The sequence below is a fragment of the Gymnodraco acuticeps genome, unplaced genomic scaffold (assembly GCF_902827175.1).
Source record: "Gymnodraco acuticeps unplaced genomic scaffold, fGymAcu1.1, whole genome shotgun sequence".
Taxonomy (NCBI): Eukaryota; Metazoa; Chordata; class Actinopteri; order Perciformes; family Bathydraconidae; genus Gymnodraco; species Gymnodraco acuticeps.
The window spans coordinates 320,791-347,370 of NW_022991585.1; the positions used below are offsets into that span (position 1 = coordinate 320,791).

The following is a 26,580-nucleotide window of genomic DNA, read 5'->3' on the forward strand; positions in this document are numbered from 1 at the left end:
AAGATTATACTCACACTATTTTAAAGGTTTATAGTTTGTTATGGGCTGGTGTATGTTACGCTTTTGTTTTGGTAACCAATGGTAAAACCGGAAATGCTAATTGTTTCGATAAACTCCGCCTTTTTTCTGTGATCGATGTTTTTTCTCTGCAGTTGATTTACGATACTATCAGACCCTGTTAATCAAACTCGTACTGATGGATGGACATTTGAAAAGAAACAGCGCGACCCTTTTCTGCGTGTTTTAAGAATCTTAAACAACGTAAGAAATATCCAACATAATGACTACAAAGAAACTTGCAAAGTAAGTAACTGACTAACCGAGTGCCTTTAACGTGAGCTAAGCAGCTAATGCTAACATAAACAACACCGAGAAGATTAACACGTTGTTTTGTATCTTCTGTAGGAGATTCTTTATTTACCTCACGGCAGCATTTTGAAAGTCAATCTACACAGGAATTACACAATCACTTAAAAACGAAGATAAACCATTACATATTCTCAATAAGAAAGACCTATAATTGGATGAGTATCTAAACATAAAATATACAGAATACATTATAAATTACTAATCTACTGATCATAAACATACAAACTACCACTAATATTAGTAGTAGCTGCTATTAACAGTCATCATTAGGTTTAACTTAATACGTAAGACGTATTTATTATATATTAATGTTGTATTGAACAAATTGCACATCACACACTTTACAATAAGAAATACCAGGGTTCTTACGGTCATTAAAAACCTGGAAAAGTCATGGGAATTCAAAATGCTAATTCCAGGCCCTGGAAAAGATATGGAAAACAATATTTTCCCCAACGTTTTGGAAAAGTCATGGAAATGTAACTAAAGTTGCATCAAATATAATTTATATTTTATCTAATCGCCGAAATAATGATACTATAATGATAATAAATACTGTATCGTATAGTAATGAAACGTAAAATGGCATTTAACTGATGAGATATTTTGCTGGTGAGAGATTGTAGTTGCTTTTCAGTGGTACCGCTGAGAGTCATTTTTTTGGTCATGGAAAATTAGGGAGAAGTCATTGAAAATAATTTGTGAAAAAGTGTATGAACCCTGAAATACGTTGAAAAGTCATTCTGTTTAAGGAAAGAGAAATAGGCAAAAATGAAGGGAATATTTCCAATTAAGAAACATTATATATATATATAAAATATATATTTGCATACATAGGCAACGCTTGTTGAAGATGAATGCTTTTTTGGTACAAGATTTCATAGTTTTCAAGAACATTTCAAACTACGTGCAGCATAAAGAAATGATTTTTTTTTTACAATCAATAGATTAAAAATACACTTTTCTTTTCTTTATATTTGTAGTCGTTGTATAGAATCTGAGTATAACTTGTTCGTAAAATAATGCAAACTCTTTGTACAAGATGCCAGTAATATATTTGTAAACTGATTTTAGAGTACTGATAATGCCAGAAAAGATGGGGCACCGTTTCAGGTTGAGCTGTGCAAAGTACAATATGTTGGTGAATAATTAACAGAGGAATCCCTCTCTGTCTCCACAGAGAACTGGGACTACTGAGGCAGAGGAGTCAGTCAACAAATGGATCCAAAACATTATTATCAAGTAAGAATGACTGATGTATTGATAATGTGCATACAGAGTTTGGACTTGATCCTCATGCCAGTACACTTTCCTTCTGCATTACATTTTTACACTTGTGACTTATACGGCTTGTTTCCTTTCAGACCAAATATTTGCATACCTAATAGTGATCGATTTTGAGTCAACTTGCTGGAAAGAGAAAACCAACTACGGCCAGGAAATTAGTGAGTAGCCTTCTATAACACCTTCATGTCATTATTTTCCCTTTATTGCTGATAACCTATATTATGTTCTCTCCTCCCGCTATGCAGTTGAGTTTCCTGCTGTTCTGCTCAACACGTCCACAGGGGAGATCGAGTCTGAGTTTCATACTTATGTCCAACCCCAAGAGCGTCCCCTTCTGTCCGAGTTCTGCACTGAGCTGACCGGGATTAAACAGGTTTCTGTGTATAGTCATAAATGCAAAGCCACAAACTCACCAGTGCATTTTTATGGTTCTGTTTTCTTTACTGCATGTAACATCATATCTGACCGGTTTGTCTCCCTGTGTAACAGGTGCAAGTGGAGGCAGGGATCCCCCTCCAGATCTGTCTCTCTCGGTTTAACCGCTGGCTGCAGAAGATGCAGGTGGAGAAGGGTTTGGTCTTTCCAAACGGACAACAGAAATCTTCTGCACCTTCACCTTCTCAGAAACGGTGTGCTTTCGTCACGTGGTCAGGTAAAAGTCACTTGCATTGGTCTACAACGAATAAACTGGTCTCTACCTTGTGAGGTTATTTCCTGCATTGGAGACACACTAAGCATCAACTAGACTGCCATTGATATCTTCAAACATTACAACATACAAAACTTAGACAAGAACACTAAATACGAAATTGTCTGTGTAGCTTAATTGCATTAGTTTAATGAAATAAAGAAATATCAATTTGTTTAAAAACAAAATAAATGTAACTGTAATTTGTTCCCACCTGTGTTGTATATCAGATTGGGATCTCGGAGTTTGCTTGCAGTACGAGTGCAAACGCAAGCAGCTCCATAAACCTGATGTGCTCAACAGCTGGATAGACCTGAGAGGAACCTACAGGGTGAGTGGGAGTTTAATCGCTTTGTCTTTACACCGGTTTTCTCTTTCATGCTTCCTTACTCTTTTGTTGGTAAATGTACATCTTAAGTTGCCAAATACTACAGGGTTTAATTTGCTTATTCAGTGTGACAACAGTCAAAAACACAAAGGTGTTCAATTACAAATGTCATGTTACCAGTTACGAACTGTAATAAGAAATAAAAAGTTCTTTAGTATCTAAATATTCCATGCTAAAACCTTTTACTAAATAACTATATCAGTTATACGAGACATAATCATTTCAGCCCTGCTCACGTTGCGATTAACACATTTTTTCTGTATTTTCAGATGTTTTATGACAAGAAACCCAAAGGCTTGAATGGGGCGCTACAGGATCTGGGGATACAGTTTTCAGGACGAGAACATTCTGGTATAAGCATAAAGCAAAGATCACTTTTTGTGAGAATACATCTACATCAAAAATAGGCCTAATCTAATGCTGTTTTTCCTCTTCCCTCAGGTTTGGATGACTCCCGAAACACCGCTTGTCTGGCAGTGAGGATGATGAGGGATGGGTGTGTGATGAAGATCACCCGGAGCCTGGAGAAGGTGAGTGGCCGTCGTCCAGCGATGCATCTCAACTCCTAACTCCCCTATTCTGCCTCCGTGATCAAACCTGTTATGAATGAACTTAGTTCAAGTCCACGTGGATGAAGCTTGTTTTACATTGGGGTTTTTTTATAGTTCGTGAAGGTTTTTTTTGTTAATAAACTAATTTATAACTGTTGGAATCATAAACATTGATATTCAAGTCCTTTACTTGGTTTAACTTAAAGGTCACCTATTATGCAAAATCAATGTGTCCCCTCTGTGGAAAGAGACTCTGAAAGTTTGAGGAACAAAGATTCTCTCTTTTTATCCTGATCCATTTCTATAAAAACCTGTCTGAAAATGAGCTGATCAGATTTTGGCCACTTTGTGATGTCATAACGATTTGTTGGCTTGTGTAACCATTAGCCAATCAGCAACCAAGGTAACCCCCCCCCACCTTATTACCTGAATCTCCTCCTAGAGCACCATTGAGTTCTTTGTAACCAAATCTCTCTCAGAGGGGCGTGGGGAGGGGCTCCTTATTTTCATCTAAAGTAACAGACAGAGAATCAGCACTTTGGAAACAGGGCTGAAACAGAGGGGATTATGGGATGCTGATCTGTTTGGTGTTTGGAGCCAAACACTTCAGAGACATGTTTTGTATATATCTGAGACCTATAATATATTGATGAAAAACAGTATAAAAGGGGACCAAGTGCTTGATGTTTTATTAAATATGAAGTAATTGTTTCTGATCACACAGGAGGAGTAAGTCATCCACCTTTGCAGGACTATACCGCGCAGCACATACTACAGAATTATTTGACCATGTGGTTTCAAGAAAAATCAGGAATAAGGGGTTTACTGATGATATCTCTTGTCTTATCTTCTGCTTATAGGCGCCATCAATGGTCAAACCCTTGTTTGGAAACACAACTGCAGACAGCAAAAAGGAACAATCGAAAACTGATAAAGAGAAAAACACACCTAACACAGAAAAACCTTCATCATCCAAGATTCCTCCTAAATCACGTCAGATAAAATCATGTTCAGAGGACATTACAAAGTATTTAGACACAAAGGAGAACTCTGTTCAAAGCCTGATCTCACCAAAGACACTGCTGAACGGTACAAATACACCACTAATGGGATGCAGCAGGATGTCAGTTTCAGCAGGGGCTAATACTTCCTCTTTAGTTAGGATAAACTGTCCTTCGCCCCACAATAACACCACCAGTCTTGTTCTGTGCTCCACTACTCTGGGCTGCCTCTCAAATCTGCCAAACCAGCCCTGTAAAACAAGAGAAGAAGAAGAAGGATATGGGGAAGCATTTTGCGTGGAACCGGAAGACAGGTGTGGTTCATATGATGACGTGGTGTTGGAGGAAGAAAGTGTCAGTATTGGTGAAACTGAGAGAGAATTTGATCATGATTATGTGTCAGATTTTCATGTGTGGGGAAAGCCTGATGCTGCACATTTACCAGGCGGTCGTGTCACATTAAGGGACACAATAAGAGAAACAAAGAGCATTGTTGACAACTTTAAAATTCATAATATGACCGGTGAATCATCAACAACGTCTCTACCTACAAACAAAATCCTACCCCACATTAATGTGTCCAATAACTTACATGAAATGAGGCAGCATTCAACAATCTCGGAGCACAGTACTTTTGCTGTGCCTAGAGCAGTGCCCTCGGACAAATCAAATTACAAAACGGGACTTAAAACCTCTCTACCAGCACAAGAAAACTCATATTCGTTTAACAAAATGACTCAATTATTAAACACATCCTCTCGAGTCAAGCACAAACCCTTCGTCCCAGAAAAGACCTCCACCCCTTTCACTTCATTTATCAAGCCCAGAGCAGTCGTCACACAACACCCAAAGCCCAAAGAGACTCCACGATCTTCCTTCACCATCTACACCGACGCAACTAAAACCTCGGTTTCTTCCACCGGTGACTCTTTTTCCAAGACTGTCCTCGCCTCTTTGTCCACCAACTCACTCAATCAATCCTCATTTTCTATATCAAAGAGAGTAGGTCAGAGGATCACATCCCCTCTGTGTGGGTGTGGGCGTCGTGCAAAACGTCAGCTGGTTTCTAACGGGGGTCCGAACCACGGACGAGGGTTCTTCTGCTGCCCGGTTCGGCGCTCAGGCAGCGGAGGGAGGATCCAGAAAGGCTGCGAGTTCTTTAAGTGGGAGTCGGCTGTGATGAAGAGCAGTTTAGTGGTCGCTCCTGCAGTCGGTTCCTCTGTGTCACTCTGTCAGATCAACTCCTCTCTGAGCCGTCCTCCACCCCTAACCCTGCTGAGAAAGAGCTATTAAAGGTCCCACGTCATGGCCATTTCTACTGATCTACTAGAATAGATTTATATTGTGCAATGTTCCAAACTCACATTGGTTTCTCATACAGCATCTCTGTATAGTATGTGTATTCACTCTCTGTCCTAAACGGCTTGTTGGAGCTCCTGCCCCCCTGTGAGCCCAGTGTGCTCTGATTGGTCAGCTCGCTGCTACGAGGAGCAGACAGGCTTCCGTGTCTGCGATACAGAAGAACAAGCGAAACTCATCCTGAGCACACACAAACACTCACAGCCGAAGTAAAAACAATAAGTGTGGCTTGATATTGAGTAAGAAAAAGGTTTATAGCGCTGTGAGCATGGGTCTGCGGAGAGCATTTCTCCACGATCCCAACGTGGTAGCCCGAAAAACGTTTACCCATTTAAACAGTCGTGGTAGATACCTTGATTGTTTTAAACATCATAAATAAAAAAACAACAATGAATACTTACAGGTTTGTACCCGAATCTCCCGCTGGTCCAAACAAAGTAGGAACAGCATCGTTCTTCAGTGCCCTACGCTGTACATATCCGGCATGAATCGCTGAAAGGTTTGGGAGGCTTTGTTTCGTGAAATGCTGGCAGAGGGTGTGGCCTCGGTATCCCCATGTCAGAGTACCCAGGAAGAAACAAATGGAAAATGAGAAATCCCCAACGAGGCGTTCTGGGGCAGCACAGACAGGTATTTTCTGTGTTAGAGTTTTACTCGCTACAGGGTGTACTTTGAGGGGTTTTGACTCTGCAGACCGTTTACATGCAGAAAAACCTTCATAACACTCAAGGGGACGGGTAATAACCGGAAAAGCATGACATGGGACCTTTAAAAGCGAGGGTTGGGAATGTATTTAAGGGGGAACATGGTTGTACTTGTTGAAATACTTTTAGAATCTCAGCAGTTAATCCAATGCTCTGACAAAAAAAGATATAGCTGCAGGCCTTAAATAACTTAAACCAATACTTTTGGGATGGCCAAACTGTCTACCTGCAAGTTATCTGCTAGTTTGACAGCTGTGAGTACTAACAACACCAATTTGTTGTTTTACGTTCATTGTGGTGTGTTGACGTTTTTAATTATAGTTTGGGAAGGGGATTTGGAGGGAGGCTCGTTAGATTTAGTGTATTTTAGATTATTGGAAAATAATTTGAACCCTGAGTTGGATTTTTTGTTTGCAACCTGTCCCTTACGCTTGCTGGCATTATCAATTGTTCTAAGCCCAAACACAAGCTTTAACTTGTTGGAGAAAAATAAGATAAGAAGGTGTGTTTTACCTCCGTAATAGAGATTTGGGTGTTTTTATATCCCCACAAAGACAAACATTGTGTTTTATCAAATGTGTTCTTATGTTTTGTTTGAAGAAGAAAAAAGATCTAAATAGATGCTTATGAAAACAGAGAACTATTTTTATACCTTTAGCAGAACAAATCAAAGTTGTCATTTAATTGACTGAAACCATTTTCTATCAAATCTATTATTGTTTGTTTGGACAATTAATTTAGTGCTATCAAGTTGAAATGTCCCAACAAATCTGATTAATTGATTTCTGTATTTCACAGTAAAGTAAACACTTTTTAATGTCCGTTAAATGTTTTACCTTTAAAGGATATTAGATTTAATTTGCACTAATGAAAATGTCACCTCAGGAAATGTGTTGAAATGATTGTATTTTTTACATTTTGACCACTGATGAACTCTGATAATGAACTCCTTTTGCCATATCTTGTACAGTAATTACATCATTTGTTTTGATCAAAGTTTTTGTTGAATAAAATGAAGAGGCGATTGTTTTAATCATGATTTTGTTTCATGATTTTCTGGACAGTTATAAGGGGTCTTCTAATGTTTAAAACTAGCAGAACTATGGTAAAGTATCCTATTACAAGTCCTGCATACAAAATCTCAGTTAAGCAATATTAACGCACACCTTTGTGACCCTCCTAATACTCTGAACCTGTGCACAATTCTATATCCTTTAAAACTGAAATGCCCTCTACTTTAATCAGATATGTACATATTTTCACAGGTTTTAGACCTCTTTTTATTACACTTACTTTTTTGTATATTTAAATGCATCATGCACATTTCTTTACTCATACTTTAAAGGACTTGTTTCACCATTTTAATTTCTCTTACTGTTTTCAAGATTCAAAAGTTGTATCAGAAGCACAGTAGCTGTAGCGTAGTTGTTGGGAATTAACATCTTAAGTCCCAGGTCCCTCCAACAATACTGAAACAAAAAAGAAAGTAAAATAGAGCAGTAGAAAATAACACAAGTTGTATAATGGTATAATATGTACAACATCTAAGATAAACACGTTGTAGCTTGTATTTATGCAACAACACATTTCAAAATCATATGGATAAACACATTTATACTTTCTTTTTTTTAATAATGTATGTCAGTTTATATTTTTTAATGTTCTTATAGTTTGTATCTTATATGTTTGTTTGTATGATTAAGGTGTGGAAAGCTTCACGTAAGAATGTCATTGTACAGTACAACTGCCTGTTATAGCCTACCTTGTGTGTGTCTTTAAAATATCTTGAATTTGGAATCTACTTCTGGTTTCGAGTATGCCGTTAATGCTCAAAACCAAAGGCGAGCACCGTTTCGCGAATCACTGAAGACGTGTGTCCCTCCTCCCACGCCGTACAGGGCAACCGAAGAACGTGCTATGTTGTGACTGAATGAAACATCGGTTCTCTGAAACAATTTCACTTCATTTGAACGCACATTAAGGCGCACACAGACGGTATCATTTCTCTAAAGTCCACATGGCTTTTACTTTGTAGTCGCTATAGCTTTAAAACTCCTTACAGCCCTACTTTTTTTTACTCGGCGAAGTAACCTAAAACAGCACAGAAGCGCTGCTTGTGGAGTTTAGGTAGTGAAAGCCTCTCTGCTAACATGTCTGCTGCCGTGTCCAACGACAGAAAGCGGGGGAAGAAGCGGTACGGAGGGGGTCACGGCAACAAGAGATGGAAAGGCTCCCGGGAGCTGGAGGTGGGCATGCAGGGGATCCTCATCACATGCAACATGAACGAGAGGAAGTGCACGGCGGAGGCCTTCAACCTGCTCAATGAGTACGCAGACCAGCTGTATGGGCCCGAGAAGGTGAGGAACACTTCAGTTTTAAATGTCTCTTATCTTGGAGTGTGTTTCAGTAGTAAAAGTATTGTCCATAGACTTAAATTAAACTGTTCCAGGCAGTATCTTCAAAACCACTACTTATTTCTTAATTTTTGTTGGTAAAACAAATATATTTGGGATAACAGTAATCAGTAAAAACAGTTTGGATGGACAATGACAAAACATTAGTTGGTTCAAACTTATTACATTTGAGGAATTGATTGTTTTATATTGTTATACATGTGGTGTTTGGAATGTTGATTGAACAAAAAAGTCATTAGCAAGCGACATGTTTTGTACTTTGATATTAAGTACAAAACCCCTAACCCAGGGGTCTGCAACCTTTTTTAGCAAAAGAGTAATTTTGCCCCATTTTCACCAAAAAAAATTGTCTGGAGCCGCTAAACATATTTGATAGCTTGATTGCTTATAAAGTTGTATTTATTGTTATATCATAGACAAAAACTACAGTTTTTTTGCATTTATTAATTATTACATTATATAAAACTGTAAAAGGTGGGGTAGGTAAGTTTGAGAAACCGGCTCGAGATACACTTTTTGTTATATTCCATGGAATGCTCTTAACATCCCGATAGCAATGAATATCTTAAAGGTCCCATGTCATGCTTTTCCGGTTATTACCCGTCCCCTTGTGTGTTATGAAGGTTTTTATGCATGTAAACGTTGTGCAGAGTCAAACCCCTCAAAGTACACCCTGTAGCGAGCAAAACTCTAACACAGAAAATAACTCCCCAAAACGCCTCGTTGGAGATACGTCATTGTTCATTGTTTACTTCCTGGGTATCATGACGTATGAATGGCCAGTAGCCGCGCCCAGAGCTATGACGCGATACGGTCATGCGTTACCCGGAACCAAATGGACCAATCCGCGGAGCCGTTATGTTAAGCCCCCGCTGATTGGTCCAAATTGACCAATCCACAGACTTCCTCACACACACACTGCTGATTTCTCCTCCCTGGCTGCAGGCTGATAACAGACAGTTGGGATCGCGGCGAAATTCTCTCTGCAGACCCATTCTCACAGCGTTTATCAACCTTTTTCTTACTCAATATCAAGCCACACTTATTGTTTTTACTTCGGCTGTGACTTTGTGTGTGACAGGATGAGTTTGGCTGTGTTTCGCTGTCGCTCAACAAGGAAACCACACCTCCACTGAGCTCAGCGCGATTCACAACGTCCCGACCAATCAGAGCACACTGTGCTCACAGGGAGGGTGGGGGCTGGAGCTATTGCAGTTTATCCTAACCCTAGAACCGTTAAAGGCAGAAAGTGGCATTCAGTGAATACACGTAGTTTACAGAGATGCTGTGAGAAACCAATGTGAGTTTGGAAAATTGCACAATATAAATCTATTCTAATAGACCTCAACAATGGAATTATGATCAGTGGAAATGGCCATGACATGGGACCTTTTTAAGTAGTGATGGCGAGATGAAGCCTTATGAAGCTTTGAAGCTTTCCAGCCAATTGGTTCGCAAAAGGGTTCATCTCATGAGGCTTCATCATGGGCTTCATTTGAACACAAACCCCCTGTTGGTCAAAGTGTGTAAAACAGGCAGATTGGACATCTCAACAGTGTGCTCTCTCATACAGAGTTCCCAATGAGTAAAGCCTTAGAATACCTCTAAACAACGAACATAAAATCATATTTTCATGTTAACAATATTGTATTTATTCCAGTTGAATGATTGTGATTGAAAAGCCTAAGGAGGCTGGTAAACATTGCAAAGAGGGATTTGTATTCCTTCATAATATTCATAAACGTAACCATGTTGTAGCCTGAGAAAGGCTAAACCATATCAAAGAATACATTTATTAACTACATTATCTCATTTAGCTGTAGCTTTTATAAACAACTGCGGTAGTGAGTCAACTGCTTTCCAGCTGAGCCACAGCACACACACTAAAGCTCCCTGAAAACACTGCAAGATATGTATTCCTGTATTTATTGATGTTTTTATTCCTACATCTATTTATGCTTGTATCTATTTATACTTATGACATGTTCCGACCTCTATATAAGTGAGGGTCATCGTGTCACCAGGCCCGGGTACAAGAGGGGTAATATGGTTCTTATTATACATCCATGGGTATTATGAGCGCTGTGTCAACGGTTCAACCGATCTGAATCGCTTCGTGAAGCAGTCACGTGGTATCGACAGGCAGCGAGGCTTCGTTTGTCATCGATGACGTCACTGGCCCAAAACGATACAAGCCTCGATACATGCTTCACAAAAAGCTTCGGGGATTACCCGACACACGCTCCGAAGCCTCGGCGCAATACGTAACATCACTACTTTGTGCTTTGACAAGAATAACTGGATGGCCTACCTGCCTGTCAGCCTTCCATCTGTGCACAAACTTACCTCGTGCCCTCATTGGTCATGTGCGCGTTCGTGTGTTTTGGAGGAGGGGTAAGGAAGTGGCAGATTTTTTCCGGTTGTGTATTTTCTAATTCTAGCGCACTGGTTTCTCCAAAATTACATACCCCACCTTTAACCTCTAATAAGAAACAAAGAACTCCTATAAGGAGAATTAAATAAATTAAACAGCACTTGGCGAGTCCTCTGCACATTTGAAGGAAAAAAAATACAATTAAAAAATTGACCCACTAAAAATAGTTTACTGATTGAATTATGACTGAAGGTCGTCAGCTGTCTTCCTCTTCCGTTTTTCTCCTCGATACATAAAGGCTGCAGCACCTTTGACAACTTCTCTCTACATATCAAACATCCCCCTAAACCAGCATCGTCTGCTGTGAAAGCAGATAACTCTGTCTCAGAATTAAATCCTGTGTTCCTCCGGTACTTGTATTCTCTTTGATTTATCCATAGTTCGCTCATCGAGCCGGGGGTCAGGTTATTCGCCTGCAAGAAAAGGCGCTGGCGCGGGACCGTAGCAGGATGTGACGCATATTTTAGTTGACCTAATTAAAACCGTTTTTGTTTTTTATTTGTGTGTCACAGTATCACCTCAAAATACAAGATACGAAACATTTTCAACCATGCAACAAAATATAAATAGTCCTACAAATACTTTTATTTTATTTCCTTCTTATTCGTGTCTAAGCTCAAGGGAGCCAGAGCAGAGGGCTTAAAGAGCTGCAGGTTGCCGACCTCTGCCCTAACCCTAAGTAATATTGAAGTAGTGTAGTATACTGAAAATGCCTCTTTCATGACCACAGTTGCAGGAGAACAACGGGAGCAGCAGTGACGGGGAGGCCGAGGAAGAAGATGTGGACGTAGCGCTGAAGAAGGAGGTGGCACAGCTCAAAGCTTCTGGAGCCAAACGGGAGAGACGCTTCATGGCTTTAGACAGCGGAGCTAACAACGTCATCTTCATAAAAACTCAAAATATAGGTAGCCCCTTTTATTGAATTCATCTTTTTTTGTGTTTATTGGTATTTTCTTATTGAACAAAAACCATGTACATCACACATACAATACATGCATACACACACCCTCAACTTGCACCAGTATTAACAGCATAGGCCTACAAATAAAATAAATAAAACAAAATCATTTCACAGTTTCCTTTCAGAGGCAGTCCACATTCCCATCCCTCATAATGTGCATATACGGCTCCCAGAGCTGAACAAAGTCATTGAATTAATCATTGATGTGATTTTAAACTTGAATATTATTGTGGCCATAATTCGTTTTTTTGTTTCTCTCTCCTAGAAGCTGACAAGTTGGTTCATCTCGTCCTGTCTGACCTCCACACCACCAAAAAGCACAAGTCACGTGTGATCCTGCGGATGCTGCCAGTGAGAAGCTAACATTGATTTTAATATACTATATCTGATAACAGAACATTGTGACCTCTCAAACCACGTTTATTTGGTTTGTTTGTTAATTGCAAATGAGATTTTTGGAAATGATCCATTTTTTTGTGGTCAGTTTATAAAAAAATATAGCTTTTTGTCATATTTGCTGAAACTGCAACAATATCCTGACAGATATTCTCAGTTCTTCCTAATTACATTTGCAAGATTCAAGTGCCCCAGAAGGAAAACAACAATCAGAGTGAGATGTCTATAATGCAGTATTCATTGATTACGGCTCATCCACTGCCAGACTAGGCAGCGCTGATCATTTATGAATTCATATTCTGTAACTCCTTCTTATTTCTCAACACAAATGTCTTCAGAAACAGATTTCTGAATCATTTTGGAGTTGAGAAAAAGAAAAAGTGCTCCAATGCTTAGTTTTTCATGCACATTAATCTTACAGCTAACCCCTACACTAAAGTATGTTTCTGAAAACATTTGAGGCAAAGAACAGGGAATTATAGTAACATGAGCTTAATTCATTTTTGATTATCGCTACGTATTCAGAGTTCATTACCTTAGAGACTCATCGGCTCTGTTTTGGTGGGTTCCTTAGGGTGTGTTTTAATCTGGCTAATGTTAAGAGTAGTCGTTTTTTCACAAAGCCTATTGAACTCTCAGGACACATTGACAGTTATTGTAAATGTGATTTACAAAAAGAGTGTAAAAATACTAGGCTTTTGTGTCATATGCACAATAGCTAAAGTGTAGTTGTTGGTGGTGATTCAAATCTTAAGTTCCACGCTCCTCCAACAATGCAACATATAATAAATAAGGATGTCTGTGAAAGTGAAAGAATTAAGCTTACGGTATATGCTGTTGTACGCAATTTCTTTACCTTGCTTTGGTCTCTTCCAGGTAACGGGGACATGCAAAGCGTTCCAGGAGGACATGGTAAAATACCTAGCAACTTTCCTGGAGCCTTGGTTCAAAACCCCGAACTGCGGCACTTACCAGATCGCCTTCAAGGCCCGCAACAGCAGCCACAACAAGAGGGACGAGATCATCAAAACCATTGCAGGTAGGTTTGAAATCCAGCTAACATGCCCTATAGGGCGGTCCTTAGTGCCATGTACATTTTCCAATTCATTTATTTTAAGCTCCAACCACCGGAATTCATTATGATAGTTAGGATGCTCCGATCGAGATCGGGCGATACTCACTCTCTACCGATCGATCGGTGCTCTCTAAACATGCCGATCGCGAGAGCCGATCGCATGACGTAAAATACATGACACTTTTCTCTGTGCGCGGCAAAACAAGCTCACCAAAATGGCTTCACCGGTCTGGCATTATTTGAAGGTGTCCGAATAAGACAGTAAAATAGCGGTATGCAACGTGTGTGAAGCAGAAATCCTTCAGCTCCGCCCACCGGACGTTAGACCTAACACACTTTTTTATCTACCTCTGGAACAAGCTAAACTAGTTATAAATATATTTATTCTTCACTGTCGGCTCACTCATTACTGGATCAGTGAGCTGCATGAGATACTGACAGGCTGTCAGGAGGGGGGAGAGAGGGAGAGAGGAAAAGAGAGCGCTTCCGCTCATTTCTCCCGTATTATTATCCAAAGTGAATGTAAACTTGAATAATGTACATCATTTGAATGTAATAATTAAGTTGATTGTTGTTTGTGGAAGCTCCAGTGAATGAGCCCATTAACTGAGTTTAAACATCACTTTAAATGGAAGATTTAAAGTGATGTTTAAATCTTCCATTTAGGCTCCGCCCACTCGATCGGATCGGTATCGGCCGATACTGATTCCGGCGATCGGCCCCAAAATTGGCGATCGGAGCATCCCCAATGATAGTCAAGAAAACTCTCCTGGTGAATTTTATTCAAATTCCAACAACATTTAGCCCTCCCTCATCAACCTTGAAGTTTAGCCTCACGTAGGGTGGTCCTTAAAATTGAAAGTCGAAAAGTCTAAGCTCCAACCCCCAGAATTAATTATATTAGTCAAGAAGACTCTCCTGGTGAATTATTTCCTCAATCTGACAACATGTACCCCTCCCTCAATCTGACAACATGTACCCCTCCCTCAATCTGACAACATGTACCCCTCCCTCAATCTGACAACATGTACCCCTCCCTCAATCTGACAACATGTACCCCTCCCTCAATCTGACAACATGTACCCCTCCCTCAATCTGACAACATGTACCCCTCCCTCATCGAGGTTTCTTGACTAATAGAATGAATTCTGGGGATTGGAGCTTAGACTTTCAATTGTAGGGACCACCCTAATGCCCTGTTGTAATGTCAATTAAAAACAATTTCCTCTTTTTGGTTGTCATTGAATAAAACGGACACTTGTTTTTTGACTGTTCCAGGCATGGTGGGGAACCTGAACCCAAAGAACAAAGTTGATTTGACTAACCCAGAACTGACTATCGTTGTGGAGGTCATCAAAGCGGTGTGTTGCCTCAGTGTGGTAAAAGACTATTCACTGTACAGGAAGTATAATGTCCAGGAAGTAGTTAAAGAGGACACACCCAAGCCTGATGCAGAAACAGAAACAAATACACCTGGGGAGAAGGACGAAAAGGATGAGAAGGAGACGAACAAGGAGGAGAAAAAGGATGAAAAGGAGACGAACAAGGAGGAGAAAAAGGATGAAAAGGAGACGAACAAGGAGGAGAAAAAGGATGAAGAGGAGAAGAAGAAAGGTGAAGAAGACAATGACAACAATGTGCCACATGACAAGAAGGAGGATGAAGGTGACGGGGAGTAAAGGAGCTCATATTCAGAGAAGAGTTTTGTCATTTCTAAAAAGAAACCATCATCTTACGTTGCATTATATTGTAGTGCTTTTGTTTGTTTTTAATGACTGAAACGACTCAACAAGAGAAGTACAGAATCCTAACGTAATTACATTTTTTGAAATATTTGTAAAAAGATATCTGATGCGTTAGTACCAACTTTATTGAGATGTCAATTTTTTAATTGAACTGTACATGTCACCATTCTGCAGCGGTGCTGCCATCAGCTTACAGTTTGTAATGCTGATTTCGATTTTTAAGTTATGGTTTTTGACATTTTACTCAAAGAATAAAGGGTTCAGGTTAACTGGTCTCACATCTAGTAACTGTGTTTTTTGTTGCTGTTATTTCCCAAAGCAGTCCCTGAATTAAAGTTACATGTGTGTTCTACTGTTTTGGTCGCATATCCTTCATTTATCGGACATTTTGCTTCAGTGTTTGACATTACAAGTAAACGAGAAGAAAATAGCGTGAAAACGACACAAGCATATTAAAACAAGTGCTCTGCTATTAAACTGCAGCATTTATGTGGTCTTGCTTTTCCCATCATGTGTCCTGTCCTGTTTGACATCGTGTTATTCACCACTATCATAGAACTGGCATTTCTTCTCCCTTCCACAAGATGGAGTAACTGTCTCATTTTGTACCAGGACATTAACCACTGCAATCTGTGATGCCACAAATCTGCATTGGTCTCTCGGGTGAGTTTTTTGAGTGATATCACAATTTTCAATATTTTATTGTTCAACAAATGTTTGTGAACATGATAAATATCCACAACAGACTCTCAAAAAGTATTAAATGGTGATGCACTAAGAGTGAAAAGCGACAGCAGAGTTGACCTCACGGAGCTGCATGCTAACATGGATATATACTAATTTCACCATTTAAATTGAGCCAGTCATCAAATAATATTTAGCTGTAATTTAGTCTATACCGACTGACATTGCAATCCATTCAGTAGTTGAAATCCGCCTCATAGGGGCGATAGAGCAAAAGGTAAGATCACTAAAGTGAGTGTAGGTTTATCTTCTGGGGACCAATAATGTCTACAATAATTCATGGCAATTTAATAGTTAATGGGTCTTTTTTCAGATTAAACTGGTGCTCCTTGCTATTAATGATCAGATATTAACTGCTTTCTGGGTTTGGTTTATTTCCGTGTTTGCTGTACTATTGCTTATTGCGACTTCTGCACGAGTTTAACATCTATTCAGTTTTACAGGAGCCAAATTGTGTGCTTATATTTTTGTAGAATTATCTCAAATATCTTCTGCATCCACTGAGCCGTTCTGCAAAGCTCGTGAACCGTTTACATTAGTTTTCTTTGGAAGAAATTACCTGGAGGATTATGCCTTTTTGGTAGATTCGTAAGTAGACACATGCAAACAGAATATCTAGAATAAACATGTTCTCTTAAGCAGAAATGTTGCAGTATATAGTAAAAACGTCCACTGTTCTTCCTCTCTGTCACGCACACACACATGCATTAACAGCATTGTGAATTCCTCTCGTCTCATTACTCCGTGTTGCTGTGACCCGTCCGTCGTTATCTGCACCACATTCAGCTAAAACTCACAAATTGCATTCTCCCTGCTCCCAGGTGCTCCAATCAGTGTGACCTGTGACGAGCTTATAGCTGCAACACGGGGAAAACACTGTTGTTTCCTGCCTGTGTGTTATTAGTGAAATGCCAATTAGACTGTGTGACTACCCTACATAATGACTAACGTACAGTGATGCCTCATAAGGATTCGTCTGTGGCGGCATCTTAACGGTATCTGTGCTATAGGGGGAAATCATAGTTGAGAAAGTTGAAAAAATGCAGAATCTAAAAGTTTCTAATGGTAAACAAAATCAAGATAATAGTTACAGGACTAACTGCTGCCTTTTGTCAACATGAAAAAATAGCCTCTAATGTTTTAATTGACCCCGAGGCCATTTCTAATTAAACCTCCACTGGCTCTAAAGCCCACTGCTTCCAGCCAAACAGTAGCACACACACGTACACCCAGGATTGTCTGCTCATTCAGGTTTAAATGTCACAGGACTGTGAAACAATTGCATCCACAGGCGCATGTGCACACGTCCCAGGGGTCAGGATTAGCATCCACTGGTGTGGCTCCATATCTGACCTTTATGAGTGGCTAAGTAGTACTCTCCAGGGTCTCATTTGTCTCACTTTACCCCAACAATGCCCTCAACCCCCTCACGACTGTAGCCTTCCTCTCTCTCAGAGCAGAATAAATGTGCCGAGGCTCAAATTGTTAAGCTTCAGGGATTTTTAAGGACTCCCGGTCTAGTTTTAGGTACTTGTGGGTAAATGAACCATGAAAGTGGCTGAACATTTGGTGGTGCATGATAACATTTTCGAAATAGAAAAATCCTATATATAATAATAGGAGTTTATCTTTGAAAGAAAGATAATTATTTGCCTTAATAAGTACTGTGCAGGTGTGGTTTAATACATTTGATTTACAACATAAGCTAACAATCTTTCATCACACTTTTGATTTGTGGGTTGCAAAAATTGTGTTTGGTGCAAGTACATGACGTCACCTTTTCTAACAAAGCCTCACCCTCTGCAATCCACTGAACAGACAACACACTGAAAACTATAATGTGAAGATAACTAAAACTAGAGATGCATAAAATAGATATTTCCCAGCCTATACCGATAACCAAAAGTTCCCTAACTCTTAAGGCCGATACTGGAAATATAGCTAATTAATTTACATTTTTGTTTTTCAAAAATAAATGTATAACCTGTAGTACTTCAACCCCTGAGGGTACGAGATTTATTGAAGTAACATGTATGATATATTATTAATTATCAAAAGACTTGTCTTCCTCTGAAAGTGTAAAAAACATTGTTTCCCCATTACGCCTGTTCTTCTTCTCTGTTTTAATTGGCGTTTTTGCTTTGTATCACCAGAAGATGATGTATTATATCTATCTATCTATAGCTATCATTTCCTTCTCTGAACAATATATCATAATATACATTTCCCATTAAATGCTGATAATTTGGTACCACTTTACAATAAGACTACCCTTATAAAGGATTCATAAAGGGTTTATAATTAGGTTATTAATGAGGTTGCAAACACTTTATTAATCATTAAAGGTCCCATGTCATGGCCATTTATACTGATCATAATTCCATTGTTGAGGTCTACTAGAATAGATTTATATTGTGCAATTTTCCAAAATCACATTGGTTTCTCACAGCATCTCTGTATGTGTATTCACTCTCTGTCCTAAACGGCTTGTTGGAACTCCTGCCCCCTCCCCCTCCCTGTGAGCCCAGTGTTAGAATTGTACTCACTACAGGGTGTACTTTGAGGGTTTGTGACTTTTCAGACCATTTACATGCATAAAAACCTTCATAACACACAAGGGGACGGGTAATAACCGGAAAAGCATGACATGGGACCTTTAAGAACCATTTATAAACCAGTTCTAACATTGTTTTCATACATCAACATAGGCTCACTATTTGGCAAGATTAATAAGCCTTTTGATTGATTCTCCCCCATCCATCTTGATGTTTCTTGGCATCTCTTTATGACCATTTATTTATCATTATCATAACATTTATAACTGCCAAAAGGGAGCCTTGTAATTCTTATTTTTTACGAGTTACTACCATTTCCAATTGGTAAAAGGGAGCCTTATTGTAACGACAAATCACCATTTATTAATGAATTACTACCATTTATAATTTGTTTAAGTTATATTAAGCCTTAAAGTTATGCATACATTAGGGCGTGGTCACATTGAGTGACAGGTCTGTCCAGTGACTGCTGCTGTTAGCTTTCTGCTCTGCTAGCAGCTCCGTGATGCTACAGGGGCTCTGCCTGCTCAGCTCATCCGGGGAACATAACTTGAACTCGGCCGTGTTTGTTGTGCTGGTGCCTTGTGGACTATTCTACATGCTTATATCGGACTATTGTGACTCGCTCCACATTTAAAACAGACGGTGCCTGAATGCGGTTTTGCGTTAAGTGAAATTTGAGTACTTTATGTATGTGTTGCTTATGTTTTTAGTCAGCTAACGTTAATGAACGTTAAGGCTTGGGTTAGCATGTAGTAAGCAAGTGGAGGAGGCGTGTGGCGCAGTGGGTTGTGCGTTGGTGTTCGGATCAGGTTCAAACCCCACTGCAGTCAGCATGTCGTTGTGTCCCTGGGCAAGACACTTCACCCCAAATTGCTCCTGTGGTGATTATCCACAGTATTGAGTATGTAAGTCGCTTTGGATAAAAGCGTATAACAAGTAACGTGTAAAAGTGGTAGCTACATCTGTGCTAACGATGCTAATCGTAGCCTCCAAATTAAAGAAGTGTTAAGTGGGATAATGAACAAACGTCTTCTGTTTGAGCTTGGTAAAATAAGGTCATCCTTGTAATTTAGAGAGATATTTTATTACGTAGGTAACTTTATGCATTGCTAAGGAAGGTTCATTTCAATTCGCTATGATCGATGATGTAGACAAGTTAACGTCAAAGTAGTGTTGAAGAGCGGTGTAGTGTATGTGAAACCAACCTCACAATAATGCGGCTTTCACGCCAGCGCTTTTCCCTTTCTAGCTCCGAGCTAGAGCTTTTCTGGTTCAGCTCCGGTTTCCCTTTTCTGCTCCCGCTCTGTTCACACCGCCCAGAGCCCGACTGGTGCTGCCGCTGCTGCGTCATGACGTCACCGTTTACATCGCTGATTTGCTCCCCAACGGCATTACGGCGCTCACAACAACAACAACAACAACAACAACAACAACAACTGCGTCGGGTCGATGATCGTGTTGCTTTTAATCACACGAAGCCAGAATAAATTGAATAACGACTTCTCCAACCTTATGCTTTTCTCCAGAGTGCCGTGGTTCATTGTTTATTAATGTGTTTCTGCAGCATTTACCGACCGCTGCAGTGTTGGCTGCTCTTCCACGGGAGTTTATTCTCCTCCGTTAGCTCCCGGTTAGCTCACACTGCAGCGGCCGCTCTAAAGTATTCACTGTCCGACTCACACAAGCAGCTGATACATATCCCCAGTTCCCCTTAGCCTAAGTGAATGTGTGTCCGTCTGAATTGACGCTGTTTGGTATCACAACGCTGTTATGAAAGTTTCTCTGGTATAAAATGGGTGATGTTAGCATAGCAACCGAAGATAAACTGACTACTTGCTATTGCTATCCTATTGTGGCATAAACCGTTTTCTACAGGCACATTTTACCGGCGTATTTTTATTATGATTCTACTTGTGATAGTCGGACACGACAACCTGTGCAGCCCATGTATTGATTCCATCCGATAGCTGCTATAATACAAAACAACACGTCTGCCTCTCTCCACAATGATCAATAACAGTGAACGGATAGTCAAAGTAAGGTACAAATAAACAGAATCACACGAAGACTGGTTAGTGTTGCCTGACTTTATAAAGTGTGTTTATAAGCACTACTGCTTGTAGGCAGGCATGACAGTCGACCCATGTTCAGGGGAGGTGGGTTTAGTTTCCTGCACGCCTCGACGTAAGAGAGACGTAAGCGACGCCACCTCTTAGCTCCGAAGCTCTTGCCTCTAGACCAGGGGTCTTCAACTAAAATTCAACGAGGTCCAGTTAGAGAAAATGTCCCCATGCAAAGGTCCGGAACATCAAAATGTCTAACTTGCTTTATGAATTAGTGTGATATATATTGAAGTAGCTGCAGCTTTATCAACGTCTGCATGTAATCAACAGCTGACTGCCAATCAAATAAAGAAAGTACAATTCAAAAACAACAATATTTATTGTCAATTAACATTGAACTATACAGATATACAGTAAATACTGTGGATATGTGTAATGTTCCTCTCGGGCTGCATTACAAAATAAAATAGAGAAAATAAATAAAATAGCTTTTGAAAATATGTGCATCTTAAAAGTGCTTAATTTTAGATAAATAAAATAAAGTGTAGCAGCAGCTTGAGTTTCCCTTTTTCTTTGTTAACCGTTTCACATCATGACTTAACAGTTTCAGCCGATTATAGAACAATATCAGTCTTTACACATCATAACAATTGAACAGTTTTAAAGTTTCTCTTTCTTTCCCTCTTATATTGCAGTCCCTCACTCGCTTTTTTAAAATTCACTCCTGCCAGGAGTTTGTAAATCTGGGCTGACATGGAGTCAGAGCCATTCTCACACACATGCAGGTGCTCATTGGTTACAGTGATGCAAACACAGGTATGGTGAAAAAAGAGAGAACTATTCGAAGCAGGAAAAAAACGGCGTAAGATACCTTCTGACAAAGGCCTGTGCTATAATGCTTCAATTAACTGGCTATTCTTTATAATATACTCAGATCAATAGGAGACAGAGATGTTAAGTTATAAATCGAGGGTTTTTATTATTATTTACAGCAGGGGTGGGGAACCTTTTTCCTTTCAATTTTTACAACATCCTCCGAGGGTCGTACAAATGATTGAACTCAACCTCTGCTTAAAAAAACTAAAATCACAGCCCATTAATTTCGCCTTTCTTTCATGCTGTGCAAAGAACAAGCAACTTCTTAATCCAGATATCTCACCATGACTCACGTATGCATGCACGTGCACGGTGTGGCATGACCACCAAAACAGAAAGATATGGACACAAGATGTGTGCAAATGTATTTAGTATCCTATCCATGTGAACATGATTTAAGTGAGGGGTGGACCTAACCTCCTCTAGGGGGGTCCGGGGGCATGATCTCCCAGGAAAATCGTTTTTTTGAATATTGAAGTTAAAAGCATCAATCTGGTGCACGTTGAGAGCAACATGAGGAGATCTATGGATTCATCTTTCAACGCCCATATGAAACAGAACTGTAAGCAGATTTTTTATTTTTGGATATTTTACAAATCACTCTCCTTTTAAACTCTATTCTTGTTATTTTGTAACAACTTTTTTGTTACTGTCATATAGTATTTTATACCTGTTTTTCATTTAGTCTCATTAATAACTATAATGATCATATCAAGGTGTGCCTTAACCTCACTGAGCTGAGGTTATTTGAGCCTCTCAGGAGAGAGCTCTCTTCCACCTGGTTGTAGAAAAGCTCTTTAAGTTCGTTAGCATAGCTAGCTAACCAGATGCTAACAACAACAGATCGCCACTGTGCTTACAACTAAAGACACAGCCACGAAAACACTGCGGCATGTGTACGGCTCCTTATGGGTACTGTAATATTTGAAGGGCTGGAGCGGCGTTCCGGTGCTCTCTGTCAGCACTCCTTTCAGACGAGACATATACCACGTGAAGGCATGTTACGCTCGTGTTGTGTTCAAGGAACCTGTCCTTGGCCAGGAAAAACAGGTACTCGCTTGTTTAATTATTGTTTCTTCTTCTTTTTTGAAGTGAGAAGGTGTCCGTCAGTCGGACTGACGGACGGACTCCCCACCCCCAAAACGAAAACTCTTCGGTTCTCCACGAATTACACAAGTCACCCAAATCAGCGTTAAAAAAGCGGGAGGCGCCGAAAAATCCCCTATTAATGTATTGATTATAGCTCCGGGTCCGTATAGGTCGGCGTCTGGGTCCGGATCCGGACCGCGGTCCGCCTGTTGCCGACCCCTGCTCTAGACCGACAATTTTTTGGAGCTGGAAGTGAAGCGGATTCCGGAGCTAAGAGCCGGCGCCGCTGCGGTGTGAACAGGAAAAACCGGCGCTTTTCAGGCTCCAGCTCCGAGCCGGAGCTGAAAAAGCGCTGGTGTGAAAGGGGCATCTGTGTATTACAAATATTAATGTCATATTTCAAGATGATTACTTAGAAATTACAATATGGTTGGTTGAGCTGGAGTTAATTAAACGTTAATGTCACAGTCATATCTGAAGAACGTACCCAAATCTTGTTCTTTTAATTAATTGTATTACCACATCAAATAAATAGTAAGCATTAATAATACCAATGCTGATAAAGTAAACTATTTTATTTGAGTCTGGGAGAAGGTACTGTATCCAGTTCCTATGTTCGGCAGTTATAGACTGGGCTTTCTTATACAAGAGATTACAACCACAAAACAAATCAATATGGACCATTACTGTATAATTATCCTTAAATGATGTTATACAATGCAATAAACAAGAATGGCATTTTGAAACATGATGTGCAACAATTTTTACTGTAATTTGTGTGCATTTTGTTGTCAACTAAGATGATGTTATGATTTGTTTTGTGTTAGTATGCACGTGGACGCTTTGGACATACCTGGAGAAGGAAGAAATGGGTCTTCGGAATGATGGGAGTTAAAGGCAAAAGGCGGAGACTAGTGTTGAAACTAGTGGAGAAACAATCAAGATGCCACCTTGTCCCTCTGATTAGACGGCATGTTAAGTCAAGAAGTAGCATTATGAGTGATGAGTGGAGGGCATACAGGAGAGTGCTGAGTAACATGGGGTACAACCACTACACCATAAAGCACAGCAGGTGGTTTTTGAACCCCCAGACGGCAGTCATACCCAACATACAGAAAGAGCTTGGTCGACCGTGAAAGGACATGTCCGTAGACTGAGAGGAAACCGTTTGTTGGAGGAACACCTCAAGGTTCTTGAATGGTCATCTTGGCTTGGCTCTGCTCACCCTGATGGACTGCTTGGACGCTTGTTCAAGGATATACACAAAGCCTTTCCAGTCTGAGTACCATTATGTCTTACCAAGTCTTTCATTTATGTCTGAGAAAAGACGGCGGCTCTGGCTCAGTGGATAGAGTGCTGGACTTTGAATCAGGGGGATAGCAAGTTCGAATCCCACTGCAGTCAGCATGTCGTTGTGTCCCTGAGCAAGACACTTCACCCCAAATTGCTCCTGTGGGATGTGCACAGTACTGAATGTGTAAGTCGCTTTGGATAAAAGCGTCTAACGAATGACATGTAATGTAATGAAAAGCTTTTATGTTTAAATATGTGTATCAGTCATTGGATAAAAGCGTCTAACGAATGTCATGTAATGTAATGAAAAGCTTTTATGTTTAAATATGTGTATCAGTCATTCTAATCTAAACAGTCATTACTTTGAGTCCTGATTTTCTTCATGTGTGAATAAAATGTTTTGCTTGGTTCTGTTGCATCTTACTTTGCATTTAATGTGAAAAATATGTATTAGGTCAGCGTGAATGTTATAACTCTTTCATAAATGGACATGTGTATTAAACTTTGAAACAATGCACCCTTTCAGTAGTTATAAATGTTAGTGACTCATCAATAGATGGTGATGTGTTTCACACTTTACAAAGGCTCCCTTTTACCAAATATAAATGGTAGTAAGTTAGTAACTCATTAATAAATGGGAATGTGTTTTAGACTTTACAATAAGGCTCCCTTTTGGCAGTTGTAAATGTTAATAACTCATTCATAAATGGTCATAAGAGATGCCAAGAAACATCAAGATGGAAGGGGGGAGAATCAACTCAGTGAGCAACAGATACCAAGGATGCTGGCTGATGAAGAAGAAGAAGTAAGCTAGGTAGCCAATATAAAGCTTAGCAGTACAGATAAATGTGGGCTCACTATTTGGCAAGCAACCGGCCACAGTTGCCCTGTTTATCTCATGTCTTATAAAAGCGTATTAATGATTTATAAAGTGTTCACAACCTAATTAATAAATGTAGTCTTATTGGAAAGTGGTACCGATAATTCACGCCCAAATATACTGTTTATTGTGCATCTTTAACTGAAGCTGTTCCAATTTTGGCATAAACATATTTTATGATGGACCGCTTTACTCAGAGTTAGAAACTGTTTGAGAACATGTTTTTCCTTTATTTGCCTGGTGTGGTAAAGCAGCTTGTCTTATGACTAGTATGTTGCCTTTAAATCCCATTCATACAACTATTACTTTAAGTTTATTGTCTGGAAGAATTCAAATATCAACAAAAAGTGCACACATTGTTTGTCCATAAATCAAGACTATGAGAGAAGAAATAACACATATTTTCTCGCCCAAATCAACAGTTAAACCAATAAACACACCCTTTCAAAATACAATGCTATGTTACATGGACTGCATTTGTATTTCTGAATTAAATTAGATTGCATGACTTTGTGGAGAACCAAGAGCTGCAAATAGTTAGAGTTAATTCTCAAAAATCCTGGAGACGGACAAAGCACGCGCTGCTTTCCCTTGTCAAAGCTCAGTAAATGTTGTTGGAAACAGACCAACTTTACTGATGGACACTGGATTCTGTGTTTGTCTGATAAAAAAGTATGCCCTCAAAAATGACCACTGAGAACCCAATCGTCTAACAGCAACAACAGCAAGCGATTAAGAGCTTTGTCAAACATGTATTTACTGCAGAGCTATTGTACAAGGAGGCTTTTCTGGTATTTTGTCCATCCCAAGGTGTCAGTGTGTCTCTCACATGCATAGTCAATAGATGCACACCAAGGATTTATTTATTTATGTATCTATTGTTGCAATGGGAATTTGGTTCGGAGGACATCTATTTCTCTCTCAGTCTGAGTCTGAGTGTGTGTGTGTGTGTGTGTGTGTGTGTGTGTGTGTGTGTGTGTGTGTGTGTGTGTGTGTGTGTGTGTGTGTGTGTGTGTGTGTGTGTGTGTGTGTGTGTGTGTGTGTGTGTGTGTGTGGCTGCCAGCTATGTGAATGGGATGGGAATGTGTAATGAGAAATGCTTATCAACGCTCTACAGCCTGTCAGCCGGCTGCTATTAGCCGTTACCCCAACAATCCTACAGGTAGGCCAAGAGTGCTCGTACAGTATTGATCCCAAACACTCATTCGTATTGGTCCCTGCAGAGAAGAGCAATCAGCAGACGGATTTAGTTGATTGGGTTTATGGGGATGTAATTTGTGGAGGCAATAAGGGGGCATTTTTTTGCAATAAGAGGTCTATTAATGTTGTGAAATGAGTTTCCCTAATACCTGGGATGATGTTGCTGTTTGAATGTTAATGACTGTTTACAAGAGGTTTTTAGGAAAGCTACGAAATTGAAGGATGAGGAAAAAAGCGGTAGTGATCAACAAATTCAGGAGCTGTTTTTCCCCTCAATAGAACCAGACAGACACACACACACACACACACACACTCATTGTGTGGCTTTTGCAGCAGAGAGACGCAATTTTGCATAATGCTAACAAGGACCTTGACAATTAGTTAGACAGGAGAGGGGCCGTGGGGGCGGAGAGGCAGCCGGACGGCGTGCAGTGAAAAGACGTAAACAAAAAACAGAAGAATAGGAGACTAAGGAGAGGAGGTGGACCTGGGACATTAACTGTGT

General features: G+C 39.9%; 2 protein-coding genes across 2 annotated transcripts; both read left to right on the top strand.

The window, feature by feature from the left end:
* Positions 1-157: 157 nt before the first annotated feature.
* Positions 158-5,976, top strand: eri2 (ERI1 exoribonuclease family member 2). Its single transcript, XM_034197799.1, has 9 exons — positions 158-303; positions 1,550-1,611; positions 1,734-1,814; positions 1,902-2,029; positions 2,146-2,308; positions 2,575-2,675; positions 3,002-3,083; positions 3,174-3,262; positions 4,144-5,976. The coding sequence occupies exons 1-9, from the start codon at positions 281-283 to the stop codon at positions 5,575-5,577; spliced, it is 2,163 nt and encodes a 720-aa protein (XP_034053690.1). The 5' UTR covers positions 158-280; the 3' UTR covers positions 5,578-5,976.
* Positions 5,977-8,213: 2,237 nt separating this feature from the next.
* On the top strand, positions 8,214-15,725 carry thumpd1 (THUMP domain containing 1). Its single transcript, XM_034197796.1, has 5 exons — positions 8,214-8,704; positions 11,926-12,100; positions 12,422-12,507; positions 13,429-13,591; positions 14,906-15,725. Exons 1-5 carry the CDS (start codon positions 8,498-8,500, stop codon positions 15,304-15,306), a joined length of 1,032 nt encoding a protein of 343 aa, XP_034053687.1. The 5' UTR covers positions 8,214-8,497; the 3' UTR covers positions 15,307-15,725.
* Positions 15,726-26,580: the final 10,855 nt, after the last annotated feature.